The sequence below is a fragment of the Stegostoma tigrinum genome, chromosome 8 (genome assembly GCF_030684315.1).
Source record: "Stegostoma tigrinum isolate sSteTig4 chromosome 8, sSteTig4.hap1, whole genome shotgun sequence".
NCBI lineage: Eukaryota > Metazoa > Chordata > Chondrichthyes > Orectolobiformes > Stegostomatidae > Stegostoma > Stegostoma tigrinum.
Window position 1 is genome coordinate 81,337,442 of NC_081361.1, and position 15,521 is coordinate 81,352,962.

The following is a 15,521-nucleotide window of genomic DNA, read 5'->3' on the forward strand; positions in this document are numbered from 1 at the left end:
AGGTCACAGTTCCAAAAATGACTCTTTTTGTGGTTAATGTGGTTAGGAATGTCACATGGTTTACATCCACATCTGGCACTCATAATCCTGAAACAACTGCCCACATGCTGGTTTCTTCAGGTACACCAAACAGACTGCATATGACACCAATATGTCTGTTGCAGAAAAGCTTGAAGTATTCTTTACCTGTCTGACTATTGGAAATGTGGGGAAATAATCATTAATAAAGTGAAAGCTGTGTCCATTCATAGCTATTTTGGACTAAAGGTCAGATAGCATCTTGTGCAGCTGTAGAGATTCTCTGTGTTGCTGTGACTGATAGGCCTGGCATTCCTTGCACATTTTCATACACTTTCTTATGACTGTGTCAAGCTCTGGTCAATAGACCATATAACACAACACATTTAATCTATGCCCAACCATCCTTGTTGCAGTTATGACAATAAGATAGAGAACCTTGGTACAAGTGCATGGCGGTACGATTGAGTTATGACAATCCCGATACGCATTATTCAGAATTTGAGAGGATATCTGCACTAGCTCCCATGTCAATCTTGGCTCTGAATTTGCGTTTGCTAGTTTTCTTTGAACAAATAATTTTGATTGCGGCAAAGGTTCTAATTTGTTGAATTTGTCCACACCATGTGTTACATTCACAATGTAGAAAGCTGGTTTGTCCTGTGATTGGACGTTATTCCATTCTTGATGCGTCTTGATCAAAATTTGTTTTGCTGTGAGTTGGCTTACACTTATGCAGCTCCCTGGCACACTTCTTGTGACTTGGAGACGGATTTATTGCATCAGAGAGTCCAGTATCCTCTTGCATTAAATGGTTTGCATAGATCTTGGGATAAAGATTAACTTTTAAGTGGTTGTCATGGATTGCAAGTGCCACGCAACATGCCTGCTTTTTGTGTCCTGATTATCATATCTATGCAATTTGCTACACTTAAAGTCCATAGGTGCTGTAGTCACAGTTTCCAACTCTGCGACCAGTGAATGAATGCTAGGATCTTTCTATTTTCCCAATACGTCATTTTAGAATACTTCACCAGCTGATAAAGTAATCACCAACTCCATTATCCTAACTTCTGAAAAGTAACATTTGTTACCCTTATTACAGCATTTATTGACAAGAAGATCTATTGCTTCTTGTGGCTTTTGCCTGTAGGTTATCAATTCTAAATGATGAAATCAAAGTTGACTCTTACATGCTGCTGGTCTTCTTGTGTTTTCCATTAATTTGTGGGATTAATACCTTGGCCTCCTCTTCAGCTGAGGCCAAGGTATTAACTCTGTGCAATCTTTGTTTTATTCAAGAGTTACTCTTTGTATCTTCACAGTTTGTTTAATCAGTTCAGCAATTGCTTGATCTATGAAGCATTGCTGCATCATGTGTTTTAGAAAACGTGAATTCAATTAGAAAATCTGTAGCATTCCTGTTCATATTGAGAGATATAATATCTTTCTCCTTACTGTTTGTTTGTCTACTACTTTATATTTAACTTGTGTGTTCCTTCTGTACTTTTAGCACTGTATTTAATATTATCTCCTTATCTTGTTTTGGCTTGATGTTTCTTTTAGGGTTCATTCTGTTTGCTCTGCATTCTCCTTGAATACACTTTTCTCTTCATTAGTTGAATTTAGGAATACTTTCTCTTAGTTCATCATGGAGCTGAATACCAAGGGCCATTCACATTTGAAATTGACTTCAGACAGGGCAAGTTTGATTCAGTTCACTGTGTGAAGGAGATAACAAAGTGTGGAGTTGGATGAACACAGCAGGCAAAGCAGCATCTTAGGAGCACAAAAACTGACATTTCAGGCCTAGACCTGAAACGTCAGCTTTTGTGCTCCTAAGATGCTGCCTGGCCTGCTGTGTTCATCCAGCTCCACACTTTGTTATCTCGGATTCTCCAGCATCTGTAGTTCCCATTATCACTGCGTGAAGGAACCTGGCCAAGTCATAGATTGGAAGAAATCTTATTTTCTTCTACGTTCTGTCCTATGGGAATTTCTCAATTGTTGTATTTTGCTTGCTGCTGTTCCCATTTGCCTTTCTGATTGTCAGACTGGTTTCTTTCTTATACCGTTTTTAAAAGAAAAAGAATTTTCAAACTGCATATCATATACTAATATCCTTGTGTTATCTAAATGTAACAAAGATAAAGTACAAGGATTCTGTTTAAGTTATAACTAATGTGCTATGTACAATTTAGAGTATTCTCCAGACACAGCCTAAGCCTTAAATGCTGCAGCGCAAAGATGTGACAACAAGACAGAACTTAGAAAAGTATAGCACAGAAACAGATCCTTCTGCTCATGATGTTATGCTCAACATAATGACAAATTAAGCTAATCCCTTCTGCCTGCCATTGGTCCATGTCCCTCCTTCTTGCACACTCATGTTAATCTAAAAGTCTCTTAAATGCCCCTCTCTATTCTGCCTCCATCACCACCTCAGCAGCATGTTCCAGACTCCTGTCACTCTCTGTGTAAAAGAACTTGTCTCTCACAGTTCATTTGAACTTTCCCTCTCTCACCTTAAATGCACACCCCCCCTAGTATTAGACACTTCAACTCAGGGAAAAGGATTCTGAACAACAAAAACTATCTATGCGTCACATCATTTTATAGACTTCTGTCAAGTATCCCCTCAGCCTCCACCGCTTCAGCAAAAGCAACCCAAGTTTTTTTAGCCTCTCCTTATAGGTCACATCCTCTACTCCAGGCAGCATCCTGGTAAACCTCTTCTTCGCCCACTTAAGAGCCTTCATATCCTTCATGTTATGTGGCGACAAGAATTGAATACAATACTCTCAGTGTGGCCTAACGGAAGTGTTGAACACAGCACTCTACGTGCGGCCTAACCAAAGTTATCATGTGATAACTTTGCTTATTTACATGTCTCTCAAAGATTAGCTTGCCAAAATCCACAACAACCAGACTGAAAATGAACAGAATAAATAAATTTACTTAAATGCTACATATCCACCCCAGCCAATTGGCCCAAAGATTTAACAATCCTGGGGGCATTGCTTTGAATCCTGTCTGACATAATACATTTCTTAAGTATTTTCTTTGAAAAATCTTTCATTGAGCATTCTTTCAATATTCTTTCAAAAATCTTTCAATATTTTGCTAAATATTAATAAATTAAATGAATTCATTGAAAATTTGAATTTTGTTTACTACAATTTCCTTATTGTATTTCTTCATTATTCACTGAATCATCAGAAGCCTATATCTGGTTGAAGCACGTGTAGCATGGCTGCTGTCTAAGCTGTTGGTACGTGATGCAAGAGTGAGAGTGACAAAGTATAGTGTTATACAACAACATGTGCACCCTTTTAATGGATCACTTCTTTCAAGCTGTGTGAACAAGTGTGGAAATTGCAGGGAGGATGAATAAACTGATCCTAGCACCTTGGAACCAGTCAAGAACATAGCAGAGGTAGGGAACAGTATAATTAGGGTGATAAATACTGTTCTCTGAAGCAGTAAGAGTGACTCCTAAAGGACTGCTTGACTGTCGCCAAGGTTAATTGTCCGCAGAGTTGGAGAGGAACTTGGAGTAGAATCCAGTTCTTGCCAGCCATTTTGGTACCGATGATAAAGACAGGGTGAGAAAGGAGGTTCTGCTGAAAGAATTTGAACAGTTAGGAACTAAATTAGACAGCAAAACCTCCAAAGTAATAGTCTCAGCATCACTACCCATGCCACGGGAAAACTAGCATAGAATTTTTAAAAAGTTAAGGAGATAAATGAATGGCACAAAGTTTGGCAGAGGAGGAATAGGTTTCAGTTCATGTGGCACTGCACCTCTTCTGAATTAGAAGAAGCTGTTCCAGTGCGATGGGATGGGGTTCACTGGAACTGTGCTGGGACCAGTGCCCGAGTGAATTGAATAACTGGATTGCATTGCATCAGCAGGACTGACCATGGTCTGTAATAATACAGAACAACAGTCCTCCTGGATTTGACTGAGAATCACTTCACTTAGACTTTGAGATATGATCATTTGGTTGCTATGTAGTTCTGTACTAAAAGGCAAGACTGGACTACTGTGAGCATTTAGGCTCTATATGAGGTGGTTAAAAAAAAACACAAAAGGCAGGGCAAGGCAATATTACTGTGCACATTCCAGTAGGGTGCAACATGAAAGACGGTAAGAAAGCAAGCTAACAGCCCTGAGATACACCTTGCTCCAATGCATGAGATGGTCGTCTGCCGCATCCTTGCCTGCGAAGGAGCCTTGTAACAGCATTACAATGAATAGTGACAGTGAGCTTCAAGGTGTGATATTAAATTGGTGAACTGTATTAGAAGTGATTCAGAGATGTGCTACAATGATATGGTGAGGCTGTTGCATGCCCTATACCAAACCCCATGGACACTGGATGCAGGCAGTCATTGCCCACAGAGCATGTGCTAAGATATTAGCGCTGGATGTTGAAGATAGAAATGGTGAGCTGAAATCACCAGGTACCTACTCTGACTTTCATCTGAGGAATTGTTGTTTCTTCCTGCGGTGTGGCAGAATAGGAAGGTGCAGATGTATGACGTAAGAGATTATCACCATTTCCATGTGGACTGATTATGTTCTCTGTGTGCCTATAGGAATTAACTGGGATTACCAATAAAAATACAAGTCCAATTTGTACCTGTTGCCTAAATACAATCATGCACCTATTGAAACATTCAAATCTAGAAACCATCACAAATATCAGAAGAATGGCCTTTGTCATTCAGAAGAAACCATCTCTGCTTTTGGAGCTAAACCTTGACCATGTAATGTGTGAGCCAAATCAAACCCCTGGAATTTGGTTTTGTGAGTTTACAGAAAAGTTGGGGGGTGGGGGGAATGTTAGTCTATAGTTAAATCAGAGGAGAATTTAAAAGCTAATTGTTAGAAATAAATATTCTGAAGAACTTTGCATTAAAAATGTGAATGACACAAAAAAGTAGAACTGTATTAAACATGTGGTGTGGATTTCAGTACAGGTAACTAGATTGTTTTGAATTGGCAGAATCCATATTGAGCCTCTTTCATTTTCCAGTTAGATCAATCATTTATACATTGGTGTGAGAGTCATGAGATTGATAATAATGGCGATTTTCTTATTTGAACAAATAAATGTAGGAGGATTTTTAAATGTTCATTCATGGAAAGTGGGCGTCACAGTCTGGGTCAATATTTATAAGCCATTCCTAATTGCTAATTGCCCTTGAGAAAGTGGTAAGTCCATGTGATGTCAGTACACCCACTATTGGGAATAGAGTTCCAGAATTTTGACCCAGTGACAGTGAAAAAATGCTAATTAAAGTTTAGAATGAGGAATAATATTAAGGTTAAGGTGTGCGTGTGTGTGTGTGTGTGTGTCTGATGGGAAAATGCAGGTGGCTGTTCCTCTTTGTCTTTCTGTGGGATAGAAGTCACAAACTTGGAATGCGCTATTGAACGAACCTTGGTGAATTGATGTGATGCATCTTGTAAATGCTTTATACTGAAGCCGCTGTGCATTAGTAACGGAGGAAATGAATATTGAAGGTGGTGAATGCAGTGCCAATCAAGTGGACTGCTCTGTACTGAATGGGATTGAACTTTATTAAATGCTGGAACTTTACTTATCCAGGCAAGTGGAGAGTATCCCATTACACTCTTGATTTGTACTGCAAGGATAGAGGATAGGTTTTGGGGAATTGAGAGGTGAATTACTTGCCTCAGGGATGCTGGTGCTGGTGTCTAGGACATTGTTTCGGTGTGTAAGCCTTTATCAGGCTGCTGCTTGATTAGTCTTTGGAACAACTCTCCTATTTTTGGTAGAGGTCCTCAGGTGTGAGTTAGAAAGACTTTGAAGGATTGGCAAAGCTAAGTCTGCCGTGGCCATTTTTGACATTATTAATGAGAAAATGGTTTAAGAGCTTAAACTGTGAAACATTTGCCAATTGGTGGACCAGTAGCAAGGGTTAAAAACTTAACCTCATGAAAACAAAAAGGCAATTTAGAAGAACTTCTCTTATATAGTTGATGATAAAGGCACATAAATAAAAAATACCGCAATTGACAATTGACAAATGGTCAAATAATTTAAAAAGAGTTGGATTTTAAAGCAAAGGAAGAGCATAAAAGGACACAAGGAAAGTAAATTACATAAGTTAGGTTGAGACTTTACACTAGCAAGCCTCCCCTTTCTGTGTTGTAATTTTTATGATTTTAGGAGGTCAAACAAGTAAAAGAAAAGAAGTTTATTCTTTGGCCCTGTGTTGATATTCATTCACTGTTGTTCGGTCAAAGTCCTGAAACTACCACCGCCCGCCTCCCTAATTCTTTGAATGGTAATTTTGCAGTGAATGCATTTAAATTTAAACTATGAAACCGAAGGTTGAATGCAAAACTCAATATAACACAAATTAGTTAAAAACTGATTCTAAAAATCAGTTATTAAATAAGCTAGCACAAGATAAAAATACTCTGAAAGACAAAAATCTGAAACAGAACCATAAAATCAACAGATGCTTCCAGATTTACTGAGTATGTCCTACATTCTCCATTTTTGTAATGTTTTATCATGGTCTCTTGTGGGATCTTTGAGTATTGATGTAACATAAGGTCAATCTTCTTCATAAGTATTAATCTATGTTTATTGACGTACTCAGTGTAATGGTAAGGCTATGAAATAGGGACTTCAAGCTGAAGAGGATCAAACATCTTAATGAAACACTAACACATGAGTACTGAGGTCACAATAATATCACAGCTTACCTTAGAGGCCCATCTACATAATCATCAAAGCTGATCACTAAATAACTTCAAGTACCCTACAGTTCAATAGTAAACACAAAAGGCTATTAATATGAAAATCAGTGATCCCAAAACTGTTTGAGCATGAACACAAACCATATCTTAGACATAAGGCTGACTGTTAAGTTTTAAGAAGAGTACATGAATGAATTAAATCAGCTAAATCTATAATTATTTAATATAGCCCAGAAAGAAAAGTTTGAATCGAGCATTCTCTCAATTTTATATTTCATTCAGCCAATGTTCTATTGATACAAATTTGTAACAGTCTCATCAACTAATTGAAATTAAAAGCTTAAAATCAATATTTCTAAATGAATTTGAAATTAATCAATAGTCAAAATAACAATCAGAGAATATTTCTTTTCTCAATTTAAAGCTGTTTAAGCCATATATTCAACTTGCAATGAAATTTACTTCTTAAATACCTGAACAATATGTCACTGATCCAATAGCTATCAGTGTATAAATTTGTGTATAAATACAAGTTTGTATACACAGAAAAATCTGGTGCAATAACCTCTATATTTCCATTATGCTCATAGAATTTTTCAGAAGTACGTAATTAATGGGATAAATTGGGTTTTCACATCCAAGTCTCCTTATTTCTATATTGAAGAAGAATGGGGGGTGCACATAACCATGGGTGTACATAGCTCTTGGGAATGCTGTGGCACTGGGAGGAACACTCTTATTTTTCTCAGTTCTGTAGGAAGGCAAACATTTTCTTTAAATGTCCGAAATGGTAGCAGGTGTAGTTGGGCTATGGGATACAGCTTTGAAAATAGATCTGTTTTGACTGGTATTCTGCCTCAAAAACTAGTACAAGGAGGACCAACTTCTAAACTTGCATTTATAAGTTCATTATAACTTCTGAAACCATTGTCAAGTTTAAAACTACACAGCTACATAAACACTTTCTTTCAATATTTCACCATCAATCTGCAAAAATCTCTGTGGCATTTCCCAATGTTATTTTGAATTTGGTGCCATGTCAAGGAAATCTCTAGACATCCAGCAACAGTGATATCACTCAGCAGGGCAAACAGCTGGATTCTTTGGAATATTCTCTTGGCACCAAACCAGCAAATAAAACACTTTGGCTATTATTCAATTTTTAGAATTTTTCACAGACGGTGACATAAACACTTGTAACATATATATTAGAAACTGAAATATTACAATAAATTTTTGAAAGTATTGGTAATTTTAGAATTGTTAACGGAAATTAAAACAAACGTTTGCACAAATACAACATTTATGCTCTAAGGCCAGAGAGTATGCTTGTAATAGTTATGACTTGGTACATTAATAAATATTAAGTTGCAACTCATTGTCAAGTATAAACCTTTCCTGGGGAGGAGGATTTAGCAGCTTAAAACTCGACAGTTCAGCAAATTTTAACTGATTGTAGTATGATGGGATTTCAACAGTGCACCTTTTGAAGAAGCAAAGAATCATTTGCAATAACTTTTGCAGTTACATGCTTAACTGTGCATGTGGCATCTCCACAAATTGTTATCAATTTCAAAGGAATAATGATGGTGAACAGTGACAGTGTCCTTGCTATTATTATCTGAACAGGTAGGCCAAGAATTGGCAGTTAAAAACAATCTTTCACAGCTAAAGTAAAATTCTTCAATTTGAACCGTTGATGCATTTATTAGGAAAAATTAATGGATTTAATCTCTTAATCCAAATGCTGCTATTTGTATTGTTACATTTCTTTTTGTTTTATTTTACATGTGAAAGGTTGCATGTGTGGTACATAACTTTAAGGGAAGAAATACAGTAAATGAAAAACTACAGCCTGACAACGTGATGGAGATCCCTTTGATCACTCTACCACATGTGGAAAGTCCATTAGGAAAACTAAGTGCTGTACAGGTATGTTATTAGAATATTTTTTTCCAAATTGAATTACAATATATATTTAAAAGATAACAATTTTTCTATCAGTGGTCTTTTTGTAAATAAGATTTATAATTTTCCCAAGTACAGGTAGGTCTTTACCATTTCAGGATCAGATTGATTTTTTAGTCTTGGGGGTCTTATTAGACTTATTATTGAAAAAATTGGATGCGCTCTCCACTTCAATTCCCTCAGTAATACTTAGCAGTAGCTCCTGAATCCACTTTCCTCAGATGGAATGACATCTCCTCTTTCAGATGCCATTCTAGCAAAAGGTGACATTCTACTATAACCAGCAAAAACTGTGGGCACACCAGATCCCGGCTCTGGGACCCACTTTCCATTAATACAGTACTAACAGAAACCAAAATTAGTATTACGCACAATGGAACTTCATAAAGACTTGAATATGCAGGGGTCTCAGAGGAAATTCAGAAACAAATTGATAATGAATTAAAGGAGTTGGGAGGTTATGTTGTGGCTGCACAGCACATTGGTTCAGCCACATTTGGAGTACTGCAAATGATTCTGGTCTCCCTTCTATAGGAAGGATATTGCAAAACTAGAAAGTGTTTAGAAAAGATTTATGAGAATGTTACCAGGGTTGGAGGGTTTGAGCTATAGGGAAAGGCTGAATAGGCTGGGGCTATTTTCCCTGAAGTTTCAGATGCTGAGGGGTGACCATTTAGAGGTTTAAAAAATCATGAGGTGCATGGATGGGGTAAATAGGTAAGGTCTTTTCCCTGGAATGGGGGAGTCCAAAACTAGAGGGCATAGGTTTAAGGTGAGAAGGGAAGATATAATGGGGACCTAAAGGACAACATTTTCACACAGAGGATGGTACACATATGGAATGAGCTACCAGAGGAAGTGGTGGAGGCAGCTACAATTACAACATTTCAAAGGCAACTGGATGGGTATATGAATAGGAAGGGCATAGAGGGATATGGGCCAAATGCTGGCAAATGGGAATAGATTCATTTAGGATATCTGGTTGGTATAGATGAGTTAGACTGAAGTGTCTGTTTTCATGCTGTATATCTCTATGGCTGTATGAATTGTGGAAGAATATCAGGTATGTTGCATTGAAGACATGTCCTCCTTGCACCACAGTACTCCCGAGAATTGATTTCAGGCTCTGGTTACCCTTTGACTCCAGCACTTCTCAAGGCTGCTTGAGGCATGATAGAGCAGATGGTCCAGACTTGGATCCCTCAACATGGATGAGGTGCCTTTGCAACTCAGCTGAAATGTTAAGATTGGATCTGAGAAGTAATTTCTTGTGTGTGTGAGTGAACCACTTCATCCATGAACTGGTTTATCCAGAATCTTTCTCTGAGGAGTAAAGGAGGAGATGCCCTAATGGTATTATTACTAGACTATTAATCCAGAGACCAAGGTGATGTGCTGGGAACCCAGGTTTGAATCCTGCCATTGGAGATGGTGGAATTTGTATTCATTGTCAATTGTTGGAAAAGCCGTTTGGTTCAGTAATGCCCTTCAGGAAAGGAAACTGCCATCCTTACCTGGTCTGGTCTCCGTGTGACTCCAAACCCACAGCAATGTGGTTGACTCTTAAACTGTCATCTGGGAAATTAGGGATGGGCATTAAATGCTGGCCTAGCCAGTGCCACCCTCATCCTGTGAATAGCTAAAATGAAGGAACAGCCTTTCAGATAGAGATTAGCTTTCCAGTAGGGTTTGAAAAGCTTCCACTAAAATATATTTCTCTGCAGTCCATGTTTGCTATTCTAAAATACTATTGTAATCTGCTGACACAAGAACAGAAAATTCTGGAGAAACTCAGTAGGTCTGGCGGCATCTGTGGAAAGAAAGCAGAATTGACATTTCAAGAACTTTGTTGCAATTGCTCTCGAATCAAATCCTAGGTTTGTCATCAAACCTGTCAACTGGTGTTTCTGTGGTTGTCAGATGTACTGACATCAACATTGCGAGCTTCAGTGCCAGCTCTCAATATAATACATGCAGCACAGGAAAGGCCCTTTAGCTCACTGAGCCTACACTGACTCCTAATCTTTATTTAGACCTGCTACTTACTGCCCGTACACTGTTTCTAACCCTCTGTTGATGTCCCATTCATGCGTCTATCAAGGTATGCCTTAAACATTGCTAACATGCCTGCTTCCACCACTGGCAGTGCATTCTGAGCACCCACTACCCTCTGTGGGAAATATTTTACCCTAACTTCTCCCCTAAACTATTCTCATTCTTACTTTGAACCTGCCCCCTCCTGTAGTTGACCTTTCTACCCTGGGATAAAGCATCTATCCATCCTATCTATTCCTCACATAATTTTGTAGGCCTCTATAAGGTCACCCCCTCAGCCTCCATCTTTCCAGTGAAAAAAGTCCAAGTTTATCCAACCTCTCCTCATAACTAAAACCTTCCAGACCAGGCAACGTCCTTGTAAATCTTTTCTGCACCGTCTCCAAACTATCCATATCCTTCTGGTAGTGTGGCAACCAGAACTGCACGCAATATTCCAAATGTGGCCAAACTAAAGTTTCATACAGCTGTAAAATAACTTGTCAACTTTTATTTCTGATGCCCTAGCCGATGAGGGCAAGCATGCTGTATGCCTTTTTGACTACATTGCCCATCTGTGTTGCCTGTCCAATTGGCTGTCTAATAAAAGACAGGGGTTGGTAGTAGTTTGAAAGTATTCAGGCTGGAGCTCAGCAACCAACGGTGTTATGCAGGGATCTGTTCTGGGACCTCTTCTCTTTATGGCCTTTATAAAAGACTTGGATGACAAAGTGGAAGGGTGGGTTAGTAAGTTTGCCGATGACATGAAGGTTTGTGGAACTATGGATAGTGTGGAGGGCTGTTGGAGGTTGCAGTGGTACATTGGCAAGACGCAGAGCTGGGCAAAGATGTGGCAGATGGAATTCAACCCGGAAAAGTGTGAAGTGATTCATTTGTGAAGGTCAAATTTGAATGCAGAATACAGGGTTAATGGCAAGATTCTTGGCAGTGTGGAGGAACTGAGGGACCTTGGGGGTCCGTGTCCATAGATCCCTCATAATTGCCATCCAAGTTGATAGGATTATGAAGAAGGTGTATAGTGTTTTGGCTTTCATCAGGGAAATTGAGTTTAAGAGCCACAAGGTTATGCTTCAGCTCTATAAAACCCTGGTTAGACCACACTTGGAATATTGTGTTCGGTTCTGGTCACCTCATTATAGGAAGGGTGTGGAAGCTTTATAGAGGGTGCAGAGGAGATTTACTGGGATGCTGCCAGGACTGGAGGGTGGGTCTTATGAAGTAAGGTTGAAGGTGGTAGGGCTTTTCTCATTGAAGTGAAGAAAGATGAGAGGTGACTTGATCGACGTGTACAAGATGATGAGGCACAGAGTGGATAGCCAGAGACCTTTTTTTTCCCCAGGGCAGAAATGACTATTACGAGGGGGCATAATTAAAAGTTATTGGAGGAAAGTATGGGAAGATGTCAGAGGTAGATTCTTCGCACAGAGAATGGTGGGCGTGTAGAATGCGCTGCCGGCAGTGGTAGTGGAGTCAGATACATTCAGGACATTTAAGCAACTCTTGATAGGCACATGGAAGACAGTAAAATATAAGGTATGCAGGGTAGTTTAATCTTAGAGTAGGATAATAGGTCGGCACAACATCTGAAGGGCCTATACTGTGCTGTACTTTTCCATATTTCTATGTTGCCACATTCAGGGATCTGTGAACATGTACACCCAGATTGCTCAGTATGTCAATGATCTTAAGGGCTCTGCCATTTATTGTATATTCCTCACCTGAATTTGACCTTCCAAAATGCATCACCTCACATTTGTCTGTATTAAACCTGGACACTTCCTATTTACTTTTGGATCATTATTCCACAATCGAACACTGGGCTAATCTCATTTCATCTGGTGATCTATCCTGCCCTACATCTGAGCTCAGAGTTCCACAGCCCAGTCTACCTTCCCAAAATGCACAATAAGTACTGTTGAGGCAAATTCATTGTTTCTGCCTGCTCCTACATCCCAGAATTCATCTCTTACTACTTTGACCTCATTCTTTCTCCACGTTTCTGGTAACTTCTCACTTACATTTGCAATTCGTCTGACACTTTATGTCAATTTCAGAATTTTCAGTTTGCGGCTCCAGCCACCTCCTCTTTACCACGGACGTGCAATCCCTTTACACATCCATCCCCCATCAGGATAGCTTCAGGGCTCTTTGCTTTTTCTTGAGGGATAAAAAAGCCTGACCATCCCCATCCACCACCACCCTCCTCTGCCTGACTGAGCTCATCCTCAAATTGAACAACTTCTCCTTTAACTTTTCTTACTTCAGATTAAAAGGTGTGGCCATGGTTACCCTTATGGCCCCCAGGTACAGTTATAGCTTTATGGGGTATGTGGAACATTCCTTGTTCCAGTCCAATTCGTGTCCCTCCCTACAACACTTACATTTTCAGTGCCATTTTCAGTGCTGCTTCCCTCTTTTAGCTGAAATTTTTGTTTTCAATTTCCACTCTGCCTTCACCTTCATCTGGTCCATCTCAGACTCCTCCTTTCCCCTCCTTGATATCTCCGTTTCCATTTCTGGGGATAAGCTGGCCACCAATATTCACTACATACCAACCCAACTCTCACAGTTTACTTTACTACACATCCTCACACCCTGCTTCCTGTAAAGACTCAATGCCATTCTCCCAATTCCACCATCTCTGTCACATCTGTACTGACAATGACAATAAGAGGGCCTCTGAAATTTCCACCTTCTTCCTCAACTAAGGATTCTACACCACTGTTGGTGACAGTGTTCTCAGCTGGGTCTGACCTGTCTCCCACATTCAGCTCTCACACCTTCTCTTCCCTCCCACAATCCGTCCTCCTTTCTTAGCACCCCGTCCCCCAACATCCACATCCAGAGGATCATCAGCCACTTCCAGTGGCTTGCCACCATTAAACACAAAATGCCCTTCTTCCTTGTCAGCGTTCTTCAGGAACTGTTTCCTCTGGAGCACCCTGGTCCACTCCTCCATTCCCAACAGCCCCATGGCACCTTCCCCTACAATCACAGAAGGTGTAAGACCTGCCTGTTTACTTCTTCCCTCCTCAGTATTCAAGGTCCCACACCCACCTTCCAGGTGAAGCAGAAATTTCTCTGCACTTCACTCAATCTAATCTACAATAGTCACTGCTGCCAATGTGGTCTCCTTTACAGGACGAGATGAAACACAGTCTGAGTGGCCACTTTGCAGAATGCCAAAGTTCATCCATAAAAAATGACCATGAGCTTCCTGTTGCCTGCCACTTCAACACAGCGCCATGTAGTCTGGCCAACATCTCTGTCTCAGGCTTGCTACAATGCTCCAGCAAAGCTCTGTGCAAGTTGGAAGAATATCATCGCATTTTCTGCTTGGGGACTCAGCAACATTCAAGATTCAATATCGAGTTTAACAATTTTAGAGCTTGAGCATCTTATTCCGTGTCCTTCTCCGAACCCCCACACGTCAGACCTGATTATCTAATGGTCTGCTACCGCAACCAATCCCTTGTCAGTGACTAATGGTCCCTAATAGCAGCAATTTACTCGCAATGCTGACCTTTACCTGTTACTTTTCCCAAATGCTTTGCTCGCACTCTCTCTCTGGGCTCCATCTCCACCTATTGTTTACTCCTCCATTTAAAATAAAACAATTCTGAAGAACAGTCACTGGACCTGAAATGTTAACTCTGCTTTCTTTCCACAGATGTTGCCAGACCTGCTGATTTCTCCAGCAATTTCTGTTTTTGTTTCAGATTTCCAACATTTGCAATGCTTTGGCTTTTTTGAAATGTTATCCTCTATATTACTGGGTGGCATTAGCCAGCCCTAAGCAAACATTGAGAGTACTGTTATGGAGATCTACAAAAAGAAGACAAAGGAAAAGTTGATTTCTGTTGGAAATTATGATTGGGATTGCATGGTGATGTCTGAATAGCCTAAAATCATGCTTACATAACAAATTAATTTAAGAGAATTCTATTGTCAGCTTTCCAAAACAAATATATCATGTCATGTTTCTTATCTAATTTGGGTTCTAATCCACACTGACAAATTCCCATTCATCATTGACCCTAGTTGCCTTTTCTTTCCCTTTAATCTTTTATGGGATGTGGATAAGCATCCTTGAACTTAGCTGGGGTGAGCAACATTCCCTCTAAGCTTTGCGCACATGCAGCTGCTCTTAAGGTCTGTGCACAGTAATCATCATTGTTAACAACGAGCACAACATTAACTTTTGGTTCTGGAAGGCACTGCTACGCACAGACTTTGGAGGTCAGCACAGAGGAAACAAAAGCGAAGCGCTGCTGTTAAAACCAACATTCATTGTGCATCCCTAAATGCCTTGAAATGAATGGGTTTTGCTTGTCTATTGTAGACGAAGAATCCTAGAACCATAGAAAACAGTGTGGAAGCATGTCATTCTGACTGTCCAGTTAATGTCTATCCAAACATAGTTAAGAGTTAACCAAATCAATGTGGACCTGAAACTACATGTAGACCAGACTAGGTAAGGATAGCAGATTTCATTTTCTATCAATCATGAGTGAACCAGATACATTTGACAACAGTAATGATGACCACTATCATCAGTTGAGATATTACTGATAATATCAGATATATTCACAATTTAAATTCTGCCAACTACTATGATGTAATTTGAATCTGCCTTGATCTGTTGCAATGTTTCTAGCTGTGGTCATCCTACAAGAGGTAGGCAATTTCAGGACAAAGGAAAGAAAGCAACTTGAGAGGCACTTAATACTTTTGAAAC

At 39.6% G+C, this 15,521-nt stretch overlaps 1 protein-coding gene across 3 annotated transcripts in view; it reads left to right on the forward strand.

Annotated features, from left to right (window-relative positions):
• Nucleotides 1–15,521, forward strand: part of LOC125456654 (phospholipid phosphatase-related protein type 5-like) — a 122,854-nt gene that overhangs the window by 87,963 nt on the left and 19,370 nt on the right. For all 3 annotated transcript variants that reach the window (XM_048539980.2, XM_048539979.2, XM_048539981.2), the window contains exon 5: nt 8,558–8,692. In XM_048539980.2, coding sequence (XP_048395937.1) covers nt 8,558–8,692 — 135 coding nt within the window. The remainder of the gene's footprint in view (nt 1–8,557; nt 8,693–15,521) is intronic.